General features: G+C 45.2%; 1 protein-coding gene and 2 long non-coding RNA genes across 3 annotated transcripts in view; 2 read left to right on the top strand and 1 right to left on the bottom strand.

The window, feature by feature from the left end:
• The window catches only part of LOC140394348 (uncharacterized), a 155,770-nt gene that overhangs the window by 103,750 nt on the left and 36,985 nt on the right, over positions 1 to 15,035 (top strand). The gene's annotated exons all lie outside the window — the stretch shown is intronic.
• The window catches only part of tecpr1a (tectonin beta-propeller repeat containing 1a), a 106,598-nt gene that overhangs the window by 73,290 nt on the left and 18,273 nt on the right, over positions 1 to 15,035 (bottom strand). The window contains exons 9-13 of the mRNA XM_072481548.1: positions 7,911 to 8,012; positions 7,327 to 7,475; positions 5,675 to 6,213; positions 2,785 to 2,930; positions 1,816 to 1,971 (exon numbers count right to left, since the gene is read on the bottom strand). Of these exons, the coding sequence (XP_072337649.1) occupies positions 1,816 to 1,971; positions 2,785 to 2,930; positions 5,675 to 6,213; positions 7,327 to 7,475; positions 7,911 to 8,012 (1,092 nt within the window). The remainder of the gene's footprint in view (positions 1 to 1,815; positions 1,972 to 2,784; positions 2,931 to 5,674; positions 6,214 to 7,326; positions 7,476 to 7,910; positions 8,013 to 15,035) is intronic.
• The window catches only part of LOC140394349 (uncharacterized), a 30,812-nt gene that overhangs the window by 3,508 nt on the left and 12,269 nt on the right, over positions 1 to 15,035 (top strand). The gene's annotated exons all lie outside the window — the stretch shown is intronic.

The following is a 15,035-nucleotide window of genomic DNA, read 5'->3' on the forward strand; positions in this document are numbered from 1 at the left end:
GAAGGAAATCGGAGCACCCGGAGGAAACCCACGCAGACATGGGGAGAAGGTGCAGATTCTGCACCGACCGTGACCCAAGCCGGGAATCGAACCCAGGACCCTAGCACTGTGAAGCAACAGCGCTAATCACTGTGCTACTCCACTATCCTTTGTGCAAATAAGTGAATCCTGACATCACCCTGAATGGCCCAACCTCTTTTGACATGTGAATCTTTCAAGGTAGAAGCACGTTATAAAAACAAAATAATATACAAACATTCCCACCAAAACGGATCTTTATTTACAGCACAAATCTAAGTTGGATTATGCTCTTTCTGGCTGGTGGTGATTTAACCTGAGGGTCACCACACCTCAGGCAAGGGACAAGGTTGAGAAGGTGAGGACTTCACGGATAACCTTAGCCTCAGCCGGGAATTGTTGGCATCACGAACCAGCCGTCCAGCCAACTGAGTTAACCGACCACCTACACTATGCCGTGCACCTATACACATGCACTGAAAATCGGCAGCAGTTTCATTCGGAGCAATTGGGGAAGGGCAACAAAATACTGGCCGAGTCAGCTATGTCCACAGCCCGTGAAATAATTTTTAAAAATTCCAATACAGGATTTTGCTTAAAAAAAAAATGCCCTCCACCGCACTCACCCACTTAAAAAAAATCTTGTTCTTAATCTCAGCAAAGCGCTGCACAGCCTCATTCTAACTAAAAGAAGAAAGTAAGAAAGCTGCATGTTTTGTCAGAACACTGGGAAGAGTGTGAATAATCACAGGTGCATCAAAGGAATTTTCTTATCTCTTCATTGGGAAAACAACATTTATCCTTGAACATGTATTGACAAGAATAATTACTCAGAAGCACTATTTGACACAATTCTTAAATTGTTACAAGGATAGAATCCACATTCAGTAAAAATAATTTAAATAACCAATTGTATTTTACTTTAATATTTTGAGGCATTTTAGCTTATTTAAATACAACAATTAGCTGGGGCAGCATGGTAGCACAAGTGGATAGCACTGTGGCTTCACAGCTTCAGGGTCCCAGGTTCGGCTCTCCGCTGGGTCACCGTCTGTGTGGCGTCTGCACGTTCTCCCCGTGTCTGCGTGGGTTCCCTCCGGGTGCTCTAGTTTCCTCCCACAGTCCAAAGACGTGCAGGTTAGGTGAATTGGCCATGATAAATTGCCCTTAGTGATCAAAAAGGTTAGGCGGGGTTATTGGGTTACAGGGCTAGGGTGGATTTGAGGGCTGAAGTGGGTCGGTGCAGACTTGATGGGCCGAATGGCCTCCTTCTGCACTGTATGTTCTATGTTCTCCAATATCTCTAGCTCCATTCCAAAACACTGAAATATGTGGCAGCACCGCTGCCTCACAGCACCAGGGACCCGGGTTCAATTCCCGCCTTGGGTCAGTGTGTGTGTGTGTGTGTGTGGAGTTTGCACTTTTTCCCAGTGTCTGCGTGGGTTTCCTCCGGGTGCTCTGGTTTCCTCCCAAAATCCAAAGATGAGTACATTAGGTGGATTGGCCATGCTAAATTTCCCCTTAGTGTCCAAACATGTGCACTTCAGGTGGGTGTATGGAGTTACGTGGATAGGGTGGGGGAGTGGGCCTAGGAAGGATGCTCTTTCAGAGGGTTGGTGTCGACTTGATGGGCCGACTGGTCTCCTTCTGCACTGTATAAATTCTATAGTTTTATGCAATGGAACAGATGAATTGCCCTGAAACAGCCAGGTCCACTTAGTGAGCAAAGATCTTGATCACATTTCCTGTAGCATCCAGCCAGTAGGTAACAGGACAGAAGTGACAGACAGTACTCACCTTCTTCTCATCATTGAATGTGTAGTAAATGAAAAAGATCCCATCCCTCTTCCCGTCATTCCCTGTAAACTGTTCCAGTGCTACCCTGACATCTATCCATTTGTGGGGCTTTCCATCTCTCCACCACTGCATTGCTCCCTTCTTTATCCATACGGACTAGGAATAAAAGAGTGACGTGGAGAAGAGAACAGTTACAAATCACTGGAAGGATGTCTATCCATGTATAAATAATAGGAAACATTTCCCCATTGTCCAAAATTAAGACTCCCATCTCACAATAATGGAAAGTCACCTGTAAATCAGATTTAAATATTTAGCTCCTTAGATGTTTAATGTGTTAGTGTAATTATTACACCATATGAAGAATCTCTTTCGTACTACAAGAATAACTTTTAAGGCTCCACCTCCTGGTGAAACATCTTTTATAAATTAATCAAGGAATGAAAGCACAAATCTGGGAGAAATAGCGTGATCCAATAATTAAAATGCTCAATTTGTTCTCGTGTCAGCTCAGACCCTGTGGGTAACACTCTCACCTCAGAGTCAAGAGTGGATTCAAGACCCACTCCAGAGACTCAAGCAGACAATCAAGGCTGGAAGTGCTTAAGGAATGCTACACGCTCAGAAGAGCCAGCTTGTGAGTGAAATATTAAACTGAGGCCGTGTCTACCCTCTCAAGTGGATGTAAAGATCTCCCTTGGCACTATTCCAAAGAAGAGCTGGGGAATTCTTGCTGTGCCCTGGCCAATAATCAGATCTCAATCAATACCATCAAAACAGACTATGTGAACAGTATTACATTGCTTTTTGTGCGAACTTACAGTGCAGTGCGCAAATTGGTTATAATATCTCCTACACTACAACAGGGACTGCACTTCAACCAGTAATTCATTGGCTGCAAAGTGCTTGGGGTGCTGAAAGGTGCTGCGTAAAGGCAAATCTTTCTTTGAGATGTTAGAAGCACCTTACCTGCTCCACTGCCTGCTCATAATGCTTAAAATCCTCCAGCTCCCGTTTGGACCGTTCAGTTAACTGGTGAACTATCTGCTTCCGCCAAACCGTCTGCTGGGCACAGCTAATGGGCATCGAGAATGATTGCAGAGAAAATAGCTGCCCTGCAAAATCATGGAAACAAAATATGGTGGACCACGTCTGTCTATTTTGTTTGTAATATTAAAGAGTGGGGGAAAAAGGGTCACAACATTTTGCCATTATTTTGTGAACCTGATTGGAGGTGATAAAAGAAATCTGTTTGAAGAGTGTGGGACTGTGAAATGCAATACCAGTGGTAAAGAAACTGAGAATGTTTTTCAAATGTTTTAAAACACAAAGATTGTAGTCAAAGCAGTGTTTCTGAACTTCAAGATTTCATTTTGTGGGATACATTATTTTGCCAGACATTTAGGATTAAAGTGCAGTAATGATTGGAAGTGTGCTTTGAAGATCAGTATATAAACAACTTTTGGTCCATTTTAGCTCATCCAAACAAAAAACCTACAAGCTACACCACAGGAACACAGTTGTTGGCCATTTGGCCCCTCCAGTCTTTTCCTCTGCTTAATGGGATCATTGCTGATTTGTGACCTAACTCGACATTTTTGCTTTTGCTCCATATCTCTTAAACGCCCTCAGTTAACAAATCATTCTCAGATTTAAAATTACTTCTTATCCCAGCACCAAATGCCATTTGTGGAAGAGAATTCCAAACTTCTATCACCCCTTGTGAGTGTTTCTGAACTTCATTCTCGAAAAGCCTGACTCTCAATTTTAGGCTTTATCCCCTAGTCCAATATGGTATCTAATTGATTCTTAAATTATTTCAGCGATTGTGCCTCTGTTACATTGATTTGCCTTCCACTAGTTTCAATCAATATCCCCTCTGTCTTACTCTCAGCTCAGTGTGAAGCCATTTTTTCAGAATGCTGTCGGGCCAGGAGCCAGTGTAGGAGAGTGAGAACGGTGGGTGTTGGGTGAACTGAACCTGCTGTGGGTTAGGAACTTAGGAATTAGGAGCAGAACTAGGCAATTCAGCCCTTCGAGCCTACTCCGCAATTTAATCAGATCATGGCTGATCTCTTCCTGGTCTCAAACCCACCTCCCTGCCTGTTCCCCATATCCTTTAACCTGTTTTTTTTATGATGTGGAGATGCCGGCGTTGGACTGGGGTGAGCACAGTACGATGTTTCGATGTCACTAGCTTTCGGAGCGCTGCTCCTTCCTCAGGTGAATGAAGAGGTATGTTCCAGAAACATATATATCGACAAATTCAAAGATGCCAGACAATGCTTGGAATGCGACCATTAGCAGGTGATTAAATCTTTACAGATCCAGAGATGGGGTAACCCCAGGTTAAAGAGTACATACTCATGCGACTCGGCCAACGTTGTCTACCTCATACGCTGCAGGAAAGGATGTCCCGAAGCGTGATACATTGGCGAGACCATGCAGACGCTGCGACAACGAATGAACAGACATCGCGCGACAATCACCAGGCAGGAATGTTCCCTTCCAGTCGGGGAACACTTCAGCAGTCAAGGGCATTCAGCCTCTGATCTCCGGGTAAGCGTTCTCCAAGGTGGCCTTCAGGACGCGCGACAACGCAGAATCGCCGAGCAGAAACCTATAGCCAAGTTCCGCACACGAGTGCGGCCTCAACCGGGACCTGGATTCATGTTGCATTACATTCATCCCCCACCATCTGGCCTGCGAAATCCTACCAACTGTCCTGGCTTGACACAATTCACACCTCTTTAACCTGGGGTTACCCCATCTCTGGATCTGTAAAGATTTAATCACCTGCTAATGCTCGCATTCCAAGCATTGTCTGGCATCTTTGAATTTGTCTATATATATGTTTCTGGAACATACCTCTTCATTCACCTGAGGAAGGAGCAGCTCTCCGAAAGCTAATGACATCAAAACAAACCTGTTGGACTTTAACCTGGTGTTGTAAGACTTCGTACTGTTTTTTTAAAACCAGAAGTATATCTATTTCTTTCTTGAAACCATTTAATGACTCAGATTCCACCGCACCATGGGGCAGCGAGTTTCACAAATTCACCACTCTCTGCGAGAAGTAACTCCTCCTCATTTCAGTTCTAAATCTACCGCCTCTCAACCAATATCTGTAACCTCTCGTTCTAGATGCCCCACAAGGGGGAACATTTGGTCTATATTTACTTTATCAATCCCTTTTAGTATTTTATATACCTCAATCAGTTCCCCTCTCATCCTTCCAAACTCCAGCGAGTATAAACCCAAACTATTTAATCTCTCCTCACGCGCCGACTCTTTCATCCCCGGAATCAATCTGGTGAACCTCCTCTGCCTCCACTGCTACAACATCCTTCCTCAAATAAGGAGACCAAAACTGGACATAATACTCCAGATGTGGTCTCACCAACACTCTATACAATTTCAACAAAATTTCTCTACTTTTATACTCCAGTCCTTTTGTATTAAACACTAAAATTTAATTTGCCTTTTTAATTACATGCAGTACCTGCATACCGACTTAGGGTGTGGGACAGCAGAATTTTGGACGAGTTCAAGTTAATGGAGGGAGCAAGGTGGGAGGCTGGCCACTAGAGCATTGGAATATGCGAGTCTGGAGGCAACAAAAGTACAGATTAGAGTTTCAGATGATAGACTGAAACAGGGACGAGACTGAAACAGGGACGGAGACCTGTTGTACACTGCATTCAATGAATAAAACATGTTCAGGATATACTGCGACACTGGGAGAGATGCAATTACCATTGGTGCATTATACCCACAAGTGCACAATCACTATTATTACTGGCTACATGTGCGCAGGAGCATTACTGACAACAAGAACAACATAAAAGAGACTGACTACCTGACTGGGCAGTGAACCAGTTCAGCTGGGTGTGAGCTTCTATGTCACAACCTCCTCCACTGAGCCAGGCCCAGAGTGGGCGCTCGTCAGACACATAATGCTCTTCAATTCCAAAAGGATAGGTGCCTACAGAAGAAACACTGGATGTTTCAGCCAGGTCAGAGGTCATGGTGTTTGAATCCGAGCGTGCAATGACCAATTCAGCACCATCTCGCAAAAGGCCCCCTTGGTCTAACAAGCACTGAGATTGGGCGACACACGGTTCAGGAACAGATCGCATCCACTTCTCTGAGGATGCTTCCATTAACGGGATGGTTTCAAACACAGTCTCAACATCGGCACATTTTTTCTCCAAGGCACGACTGGAAACAACATCTCCACCTCCACTGGCTTGAGGACAGGACTCACTCTCGCCAATTGTTTCAAGAACGCTTTCAGTTTTCTTTGCCAGTTTGTCCATTTCAGAGGAGAAATCGACTTCACTGCAAATGGAAGTTTGGGATGGTAATCTAACTTCATCGCCAAAAAAACAGCCAGCGCTGAAATGAAAATAGAAAACAAAGTTAAAAACATTCAAGGGTAATTGGCTAAAGAACCAGAAGCGAGATGAGGAGAAACTAATGTATACAGCGAGATGCTATGATCTGGAATACGCTGCCTGATAGGGCGCTGGAAGCAGGTTCAGCAGTAAATTTCAAAAGGGAATTGGATAAATACTTGAAGGGGAAAAAAATTTCAGGGCTCTGGAAAAAGAGCAGAGGAGTGAGACGGATTAGTTAGCTGTAGCCTGGGGTTCGTTGCCTGATATATTGTGGCAGGCCTCCATCTCCCTCACTTTGAAAAAGGATAAGGACCCCATAGAATGTGGCTCAATCAGGCCCATCTCTCTTTTGAACGTGGATGCCAAGCTATCGGTTAAATGGTGGCTCTGTGATTGACGTACTGTGTCCCAGAGGTAATTGCAGAGGACCAGAAAGGCAGACAGGCTTAATAATGGAGCAGCAGCGATCGGCTAATATACGGTGGGTTCTGAACATTTCCCCTTCTCCAGCCCCCAAACCAGAGGTGATCATATATGGATGCTGAGAAAACGTTCAACAGGGTGGAGTGGGAGTATCTTTTTGAGTTGATTGGACCTCAGCGGTTTATCGCCCGAGTGCAGCTGTTGTATAAAAGCTTTTAAGGAACGTGTACGCAGCGATACACTGAGTTTGGGGATTTTTCCACTGGGTAGGGATATAAGGCAGGGGTTCCCATTGTCACTGCTCCTGTTCGTGCTCGCAATTATCTATTGCAATGAGGTCTTTGGGGGGTGGGGCTTTTGAGAGGAAGGAGCATAGGGTGTCTCTGTAAGCCAATGACCTGCTCTTGTATGTTACGGACCCAGTCTCCTCGATGGATGAAATTATGAAGCTACCGAGGAGCTCTGGCTCCTTCTCGAGCTGTAAGTTGAACCTGGAGAAGAGTGAATATTTTCTGGTTAACCTCCCCTCGGGGAGGGGAGACAATCTTGGGTCACCAGAGGTAGTTTGCGGTATGGGGTAATGTTCCTTCCTACAAGTGATTATTTACTTTGCAACATTTAAATGGCGATTGTAAAATACAAAATCTGCACATGCTGTAAATCCTTTCAGTTAGATGGGTTACTATACCTTGCAAGACTGGTAGCGCTGCCTGTACGGGAAGCTCGGTCATGCTCTCTACTCACTACTATTACTTTCCAAGCCTTTCCACTGTATTCAGTAGGGGTCACTCCATGACGGAAGTAGATATTACGATCTTCATAGCCAATTCCCCATACCTTGGATTGGAATGGGAAAGAAATTGGATGTAAACAACCCGTAGTGTAGCAAGTTGTCAAATTTGATTTTGACCCAAACGGCAACCTAAAGCGTTTGGGTATGGCAACACATTGACAGGTGGAATTCAAAGCTGAATTTGGTTCATCTAATTACGCACCATTCACAAGGACTTGAACACCTCTCACAAGAATCCTACCAAAAGGAATGGATCAAAAATGTTTTGAAGATAATTTTTAAAAGATTTAGGAATAACATAGAGTAGGTGAATGATGCTGTAAATTAAATTAAGGACATTTAAATCGTGAAACCAAACTGCATTAGTAAGCTATATTTGCTTCTGAAATAGCACAAAATAGCTTTGTGTAATTTTAATGCTTTAAGAGCAACATTCAACTGGTCTTAAAAAACAAAAGAACTGCCAAAAAAAATCATACCTGATCATTTAATCCCACGTCCACCATCACCATCTCTATGTTCATACAAATCCAACCCGTTCCCACAGGGTTTTCGGAACAGACACCTCTTCGAAACCAAACCTAGTGACAGGTAAACACAGCTTGCAAAGTTACACGTTAATTGACAAGGTGTTCAAAAGTATGAGGTGCTTTGATAGAGTAGGCAGAGAGAAACTGTTTCCCCTGGCAGGAGGGTCTGTAACCAAATTTAACATAATTGGCAACATAATCAGAGATTAAGAGGATCTTCTTTTTTTGTGGGCAGGAATACATTACCCAATAGGGTACCGGAAGCAGATTCAATGGTAACTTTCGAAAGGGAATTGGATATATAGACAAAAAACAGAAGTTTGCAAAGGGAAGGTCAGGGGAGTGGATTTAATTGTTCAGCGCTTTCAGACATGATGGCTTGAAAGGAATTAAAACAGAAAATGTTGGAGATATCAGCAAGTCGGACAGCATCTGTGGAGAGAAATAGAGTTGATGCTTCACGTCGATGATACTTCACCAGAACGGAGGAAAGACAGAAAGACAGTAATATAACAGGTTTTGAGCAAGTGGAAGGAAGGGAGGGGAAGGAAAATCAAAAGAGAAGGTCTCCGATAAGGTGGAGGGCCGGAGAGATTAAATGACAAAAGGTTTCATGGTACAAAAGCTAAAGGGATTGATACTGGGGCAGGTAAAGAAACAAAAAGGTGTCCAGATAAGGTGTGAATGGCAGGATAACATCCGTCTGGATGCAATGTGAAAGAATAAAGAAAGAAACAAGAGAAAAATGAACCAGCAAAAAAAGAAATTAAATAAAAGAGAGGCAGATAATGATCTCAAATTATTTAACACAAATGTTAAGTCCAGAAGGTTGCAGAGTGCCAAGTCAGGAGCATAATCAAACAAAATCTGCCATTGAGCCACATAAGGAGATATTTGGACAGGTGAATAAAAGTTTTGGCAAAGAGGTAGGTATTAATAAGTGTCCTAGAGGAGAAGAGAGAGGCAGAGAAGCTAAGGGATTGAATTGCAGACTTCAAAACTTGTGCCGCTTGAGGCACGGCTGCCAATGTCATAGCAATGAAAATTGAGGCTCATCAATAGGCCAGAACTGGAGAGGTATCAAGGGGCAATTTAGCGTGGCCAATCGGCCTATCCTTCACATATTTGGGTTGTAGGGATGAGATCCATGCAGACACGGGGAGAATGTGCAAATTCCACAAGCGCAGATATTTTGGGAGAGTTGAAGGGCTGGAGGAGGCTACAGAGATAGGGAGCGGGCAAGGCCATGGAAGGAGTTGAAAACAAGGATAAAAATTTTAATATCAAGGTGTCACCACCACATGAAGCGTCAAAATAGATCAGTGAGCGCAATAATGATGGGTGTGCAAGACTTGGTGTGAGTTAGAATACAGGCTACAACAATCATAGAGAATAAGATGGCGACACTTGGGCTAATACAGAAACATGTGTACTGGCTAAGAACATGGCTGAAATCATAGATTCCCTACAATGCAGGAGGCCATTCAGCCCATCAAATCTGCACCAACCCTCCAAAGGGCACATTCCCGAGGCCCAATCCCCTATAATGGCATAATCCCACTTAACCTGTGGACACTTCGGGGCAATTTATCATGGTCAATCCACCTAACCTGCACATCTTTATGGGAGGAAACCGGTGCACCCAGTGGAAACCCCCCCCCATTATAATAGGACTAAACTAGAAGCAGAAAACTAGATTCTTCAAAATCTGGTTTTATCAAAAGTATTCATGAGCCGCTATGGTCTTTGATATATAAAGACTGCACTGCATGATATAGTTTTACTTTGCAGTTTATTTCTGTCAATTAGTGTTATAATAAATTTATTGAAAACAAATTTCAACAACACAGGAAACTGATAATGCACCCAAGACTGCAACAGAAAAGAGAGATTCCAAGAGGATTTGAGAGACGATCAAACAGGTTTCGAACATGGATTGAAAACCAGAGTCAATGGGAATCAGAAAGAGGACATCTCAAAGACTGATTTTAGAAGAGTGGGCCACATGGTGATAAAGCAAGCGTACAATGCATTACATCGGATGATCAAAACAAAAAATAAGTTGCACAAAGGATAGCAATTTCAAAAGAGGTATTCAGCAACAATGTGCATTCATATAGTGCCTATAACACAGTAATGAGCAGTTTCACAGGAGTGCTATCAACCACTAAGCAACCCAGGGAGATATTAGTTCAGATGACAGAAAGCTTGGTCAAAGAGGTAGATTTTAAGTAGCATCTTAAAGGAAGAGAGGGAGGTTGAGGGGTGCAGGAGGGAATTCTAGAGCTTCGGGCTGAGACAGTTGAAAGTACAGCCACAAATGGTGGCGAGATTAAAATGGGGAAAAGCGTGGAGGGCGTTCCCCAAGCTACTGGAGTACACACTGTTGGAGCAACTGCTGCTTCCTGACGACTTGTGGAAGGGCAGGTTTGGAGATACATACGGGTGGTTGGGGGTGCAGGTGGTGATGATCAAGAGAAAATGGGAGGTGGTGTTGGGAAGGGAAATAGGTTGGGGTCTGTGGTGCGAGGCGATGCAACCTCCTCCTGTGCGAGGATGAGTTTGATTCAGTTCAAGGTGGTGCATTGGGTACACATGACTTGGGTGAGGGCGAGTGGGTTCTTCCAGAGGGTGGCCGATGGATGCGAGAAGTCTGGGCTGGGGCCGGCGAATCATGTGCATATGTTATGGGGTCATGTGACGCTGGAGAGCCAATGGGAGGTAGTGTTTGGAACACTATCCAGGTTAGTGGGGGTGGAGGTCAAGACGGACCAAATTGTTGTGATTTTTAGGGCCTCGGAAGTGCTGGAGTTTCTGGAGGGGAAGGTGACCGATGTTGTGGCCTTTGCCTCTCTGATTGCTCAGCAAAGGATCCTGTTAAACTGGAGATCGGACATGCCACCGGGGGTGGCAGCCTGGCTGGGGGATATGTACGACTTTTTCTGGTTGGAGAAGATTACGTTCGCGTTGAGGGGATCAGAGGAGGGCTTCGAGGTGCAGTGAAGGCTGTTCATGACACTATTTGAGGAGTTGTTCGTCATGGGGGGGGGGGGGGAATAAAAGGGGAAAAATAGTACAAACTGTGGATTGTGATTTGATGGACTGTGTCTTTTGTACTTTGTTGATGTTACATGTATTTTTTTTAATACCTTTTTAAAAAGTAGGGTAGCACAATAGGCCAGAATTAGATGAAGATGTATCGGGGGATCATTTGCCTGGATCTTGCAGAAATTGCCACAGCAAAGCCATGGAGGGATTTGAAGACAAAGATGGCAATTTTAATGTCAAGGTTTTTCTCAACCGAGAGCTGATGTAAATCAGTGAGGGGTGATGGGTGAGAGGGCCCTCATGAAATTTAGGATATCAGGCAGCAGAACTTTGGATAATCTCGAGTTTATGGAAAGTAGAATGTGGGAGGCTGGTCAGGAGTCCATTCAAATAGTCAAGTCTAGTGGAAAACAAAGGCATGGATGTGAATTTCAGCAGATGATCTGGGGCAGAGTCAGGGTTAAGTGATTTTACAGAGATGGAAAAAGGCAGTCTTAGGGATGGTGCTGATCCAAAGTCAGAATGTGACACCAAGGTTGCAAACAGTCTGGTTCAGCATTTTAACAGCTGCCAGGGAGTGGGTTGTAGTTGGAGGCAAGGGAAGAAAATTTGCAGCATGGATCTTAGACAATGGGCTTTGGTCTTCTCAATATTTATGAGCCGCCATACATCTACAAAATCACGCAGATTTTAAAAAGCAGAGTGTTTAAATATCAGGTACAATGAACAACTTTGTACGGCGGTGAATGCTGTGGACAGATGACATATTGCCGGGGGGGGGGGGGGGGCATTTAAATTAAGCTATTACGAGTACATGTTGAAAACGGAAAAAGAAACCTGACTCTCAAGAGGGCCCATAAATTGACAGAGTAGATATAAAATGAAAGGAGAACAACACACTGTTGACACGTTACTCCAGAAACCAAAGAAAAGATTATTGAGCATTGTTACTCTTTGTAAAACCTCTGTTGCAATACATTCATGGGATATGGGTGTCACTGGTAATGCCCACTTTTATTGCCCATCCTTAATTACACATGGCAAGGTGGTGGCAAATTACCTTCTCGATTACAGGTTTGCTGGCATATTCCATAAGGTAGTTAAGAATCAACTACATGCTGCCGGTCTGGAGATATTATAGGTACATTTCCATCTCTAAAGGACAAGTGTAGCTGATAAGTTTGTATGACAATCTGCTAACTATTACTGATATTCCAAATGTTATTTAATTAATTGGTGGGATTTGAACTCATATCTTTGCATCATTAGTCCAGGCTTCAGGATTACTAGCCCAGTAACGTAAACACTATTCCCACTACACCCCTCATATGACAACTTATATCCCCAGATGGCAAAGGAGGACATGGTTAGACAACATGCTGAAATCAGGAGGTACAATATCTGAGGCTGATACAATCAATTCTTGCATTGCCCGGAAAGTATGGAATGCACTGATCACCAACCTCCACAGCAGAAAAGCAACGTGGAGAGAACAAACAAACCAAATTATTTAGGAGAATTTGCACAGTAAATGCTTTTGCAACTTTTCTTCATGTACCAGTCGTAGCTCAAGTGGTAGCACTCTCACCTCAGAGTTGCCTCTGGGTACAAAATTGAGGCTGACACTCCCAGTGCGTAGTGTGGGGATACTGTACTTTCAGAGATGCTGTCTTTCAGATAAGATGTTTGGCCCCTCAGATAGATGCAAAAGATTCCACGGCACTATTTCAAAGAAAAGTATTAGCGTTCTCCCCAATGCCATGGTCAATTATTTGCCTCTCTAAAATCACTCAAACAGATAATCTGAACATTATCTCAATGCTGTTCTGGGAGCTTGCTATGCACAAATGAACTACCACGATTCCTACAAAACAACAGTGACTACATCATCAGCTGTGAATGTCACAAAAGATGCTATATAAAAACGGGCACAAAGCCAATAGAATCATAGAATTTACAATGAAGGTGGAGGCCATTCGGCCCATCGAGTCTGCACTGGTCCTTGGAAAGAGCACCCCACCCAAGCCCACACCTCCACCCTTTCCCCGTAACCCAGTAACCCCACCTAACCTTTTTGGATACTAAGGGCAATTTAGCATCACCAATCCACCTAACCTGCACATGTTTGGAATGTGGGAGGAAACTGGAGCACCTGGAGGAAACCCACACAGACACGGGGAGGAAGTGCAGACTCCGCACAGACAGTGACCCAAGCCGGGAATCAAACCTGGTACTCTGGAGTTGTGAAGCAACTGTGCTAACCACTGTGCTACCGTACTGCACTACTGCCTGCTCTACGTATGTGTCAGAGAAATGGACAACATACAGCAGGCATCTAAAATCCTAGGAGTGTTCCGGGTGCGGCGATGACCAGCTGAGTCGCACGTTTCGGCAGCTCCCGGTGAAACGGACTTTTGGGCTCTTGATAGGAGCCCCAACGGCAATTTTGACGGCTAAAAACACTGTGCGGTAAACCAGAAGGGAATCCCCCCTGGACACGGATGGAAAAAGGAGGAGAAAGTGGCTGGATTGCAGTGGATCCTTTAGAACAGCGGCAAGGAAGGCAAGCAAAAACCAAGATGGCGTCGGAAGGTGGCAGTTTAACATGGGGCCCTGAACAACAAGAGTTCTTGAAATGCTGTGTGGAAGAGCTCAAAAAGGAAATGAAGAAAGAGCTGTTGGCCCCGATATTACAGGCGATTGAAGGGCTAAAGGAGGAACAAAAAACCCAGGAGCGGGAGCTTCGGGTCGTGAAGGCAAAGGCAGCCGAGAATGAGGACGACATACAGGGCCTGGTGGTGAAGACGGAGACGCATGAGGCACATCAGAAACGATGTGTGGAAAGGTTGGAGGCACTGGAGAACAACGCAAGGAGGAACAACCTGAGGATTCTTGGTCTTCCTGAAGGTGTGGAGGGAGCGGACGTCGGGGCATACGTGAGCACGATGCTGCACTCGTTAATGGGAGCGGAGGCCCCGGCGGGTCCGTTGGAGGTGGAGGGAGCATACCGAGTGATGGCGCGAGGGCCGAGAGCAGGAGAAATTCCCAGAGCCATAGTGGTGAGATTCCTCCGTTTTAAGGATAGAGAAATGGTCCTTAGATGGGCAAAGAAAACTCGGAGCAGTAAATGGGAGAACGCGGTGATCCGCGTTTATCAAGACTGGAGTGCGGAGGTGGCGAGAAGGAGGGCGAGCTTTAATCGGGCCAAGGCGGTGCTTCATAAAAAGAAGATAAAATTTGGAATGCTGCAACCGGCAAGACTGTGGGTCACATATCGAGGGAGGCACCACTACTTTGAGACGGCGGATGAAGCGTGGACTTTTATTGTGGAAGAAAAACTGGAATGAGCGGGTTATTAAAAAGAACGTTTGAACAAAGTGGTGGGGCGAATGTGGGGGGCAAAGAGGGGGGTTAAAAAGGGGGGAAAGAGGAGTTTTATGTACTAATCCTGCGATGTGGTAACTTTTCTCTCTCCCACAGGTGGTGATGGGGGGAGGAGGGGAGGTGGAGGAGATGGGGCGTTGGCCATTGGGGGCGGGGCCAAGGGAGAAGCGCGGTCTTGGTTCCCACGCTATGATAATCATGGCGGGAATAGAGAAGCAGGAAGGAGGGGGCGTCGCACGGTGCGAGCCGAGGTCACGGGGGGAAGCAGAGGTCGGCCAGAGTTTGCTAACTTCTGGGAGCAACATGGGGGGAGTAATTACGCTAGCGGGGGATCTAGCGGGGGGGGGGTGGGAGGGGGGAATTACTGGGTTGCTGCTGCTGGGGAGAGGGGGGAGCTGATATGGGAGGGGATGGGCGGGGGGGCACCGCCTGGGGGAGATACAGCTGCGTGGGAACCGGGTGAGGAGCTGGAAAAAGGTGATGGCTAATCGACAAGGGGGGGGGGGTAGGAAGCCCCCCAACCCGGCTGATCACGTGGAACGTGAGAGGGCTGAACGGGCCGATAAAGAGGGCATGGGTACTCGCACACCTGAAGAAACTTAAGGCAGATGTGGTTATGTTACAGGAAACGCACCTGAAACT

The sequence above is a fragment of the Scyliorhinus torazame genome, chromosome 17, assembly GCF_047496885.1.
Source record: "Scyliorhinus torazame isolate Kashiwa2021f chromosome 17, sScyTor2.1, whole genome shotgun sequence".
Classification (NCBI taxonomy): Eukaryota; Metazoa; Chordata; class Chondrichthyes; order Carcharhiniformes; family Scyliorhinidae; genus Scyliorhinus; species Scyliorhinus torazame.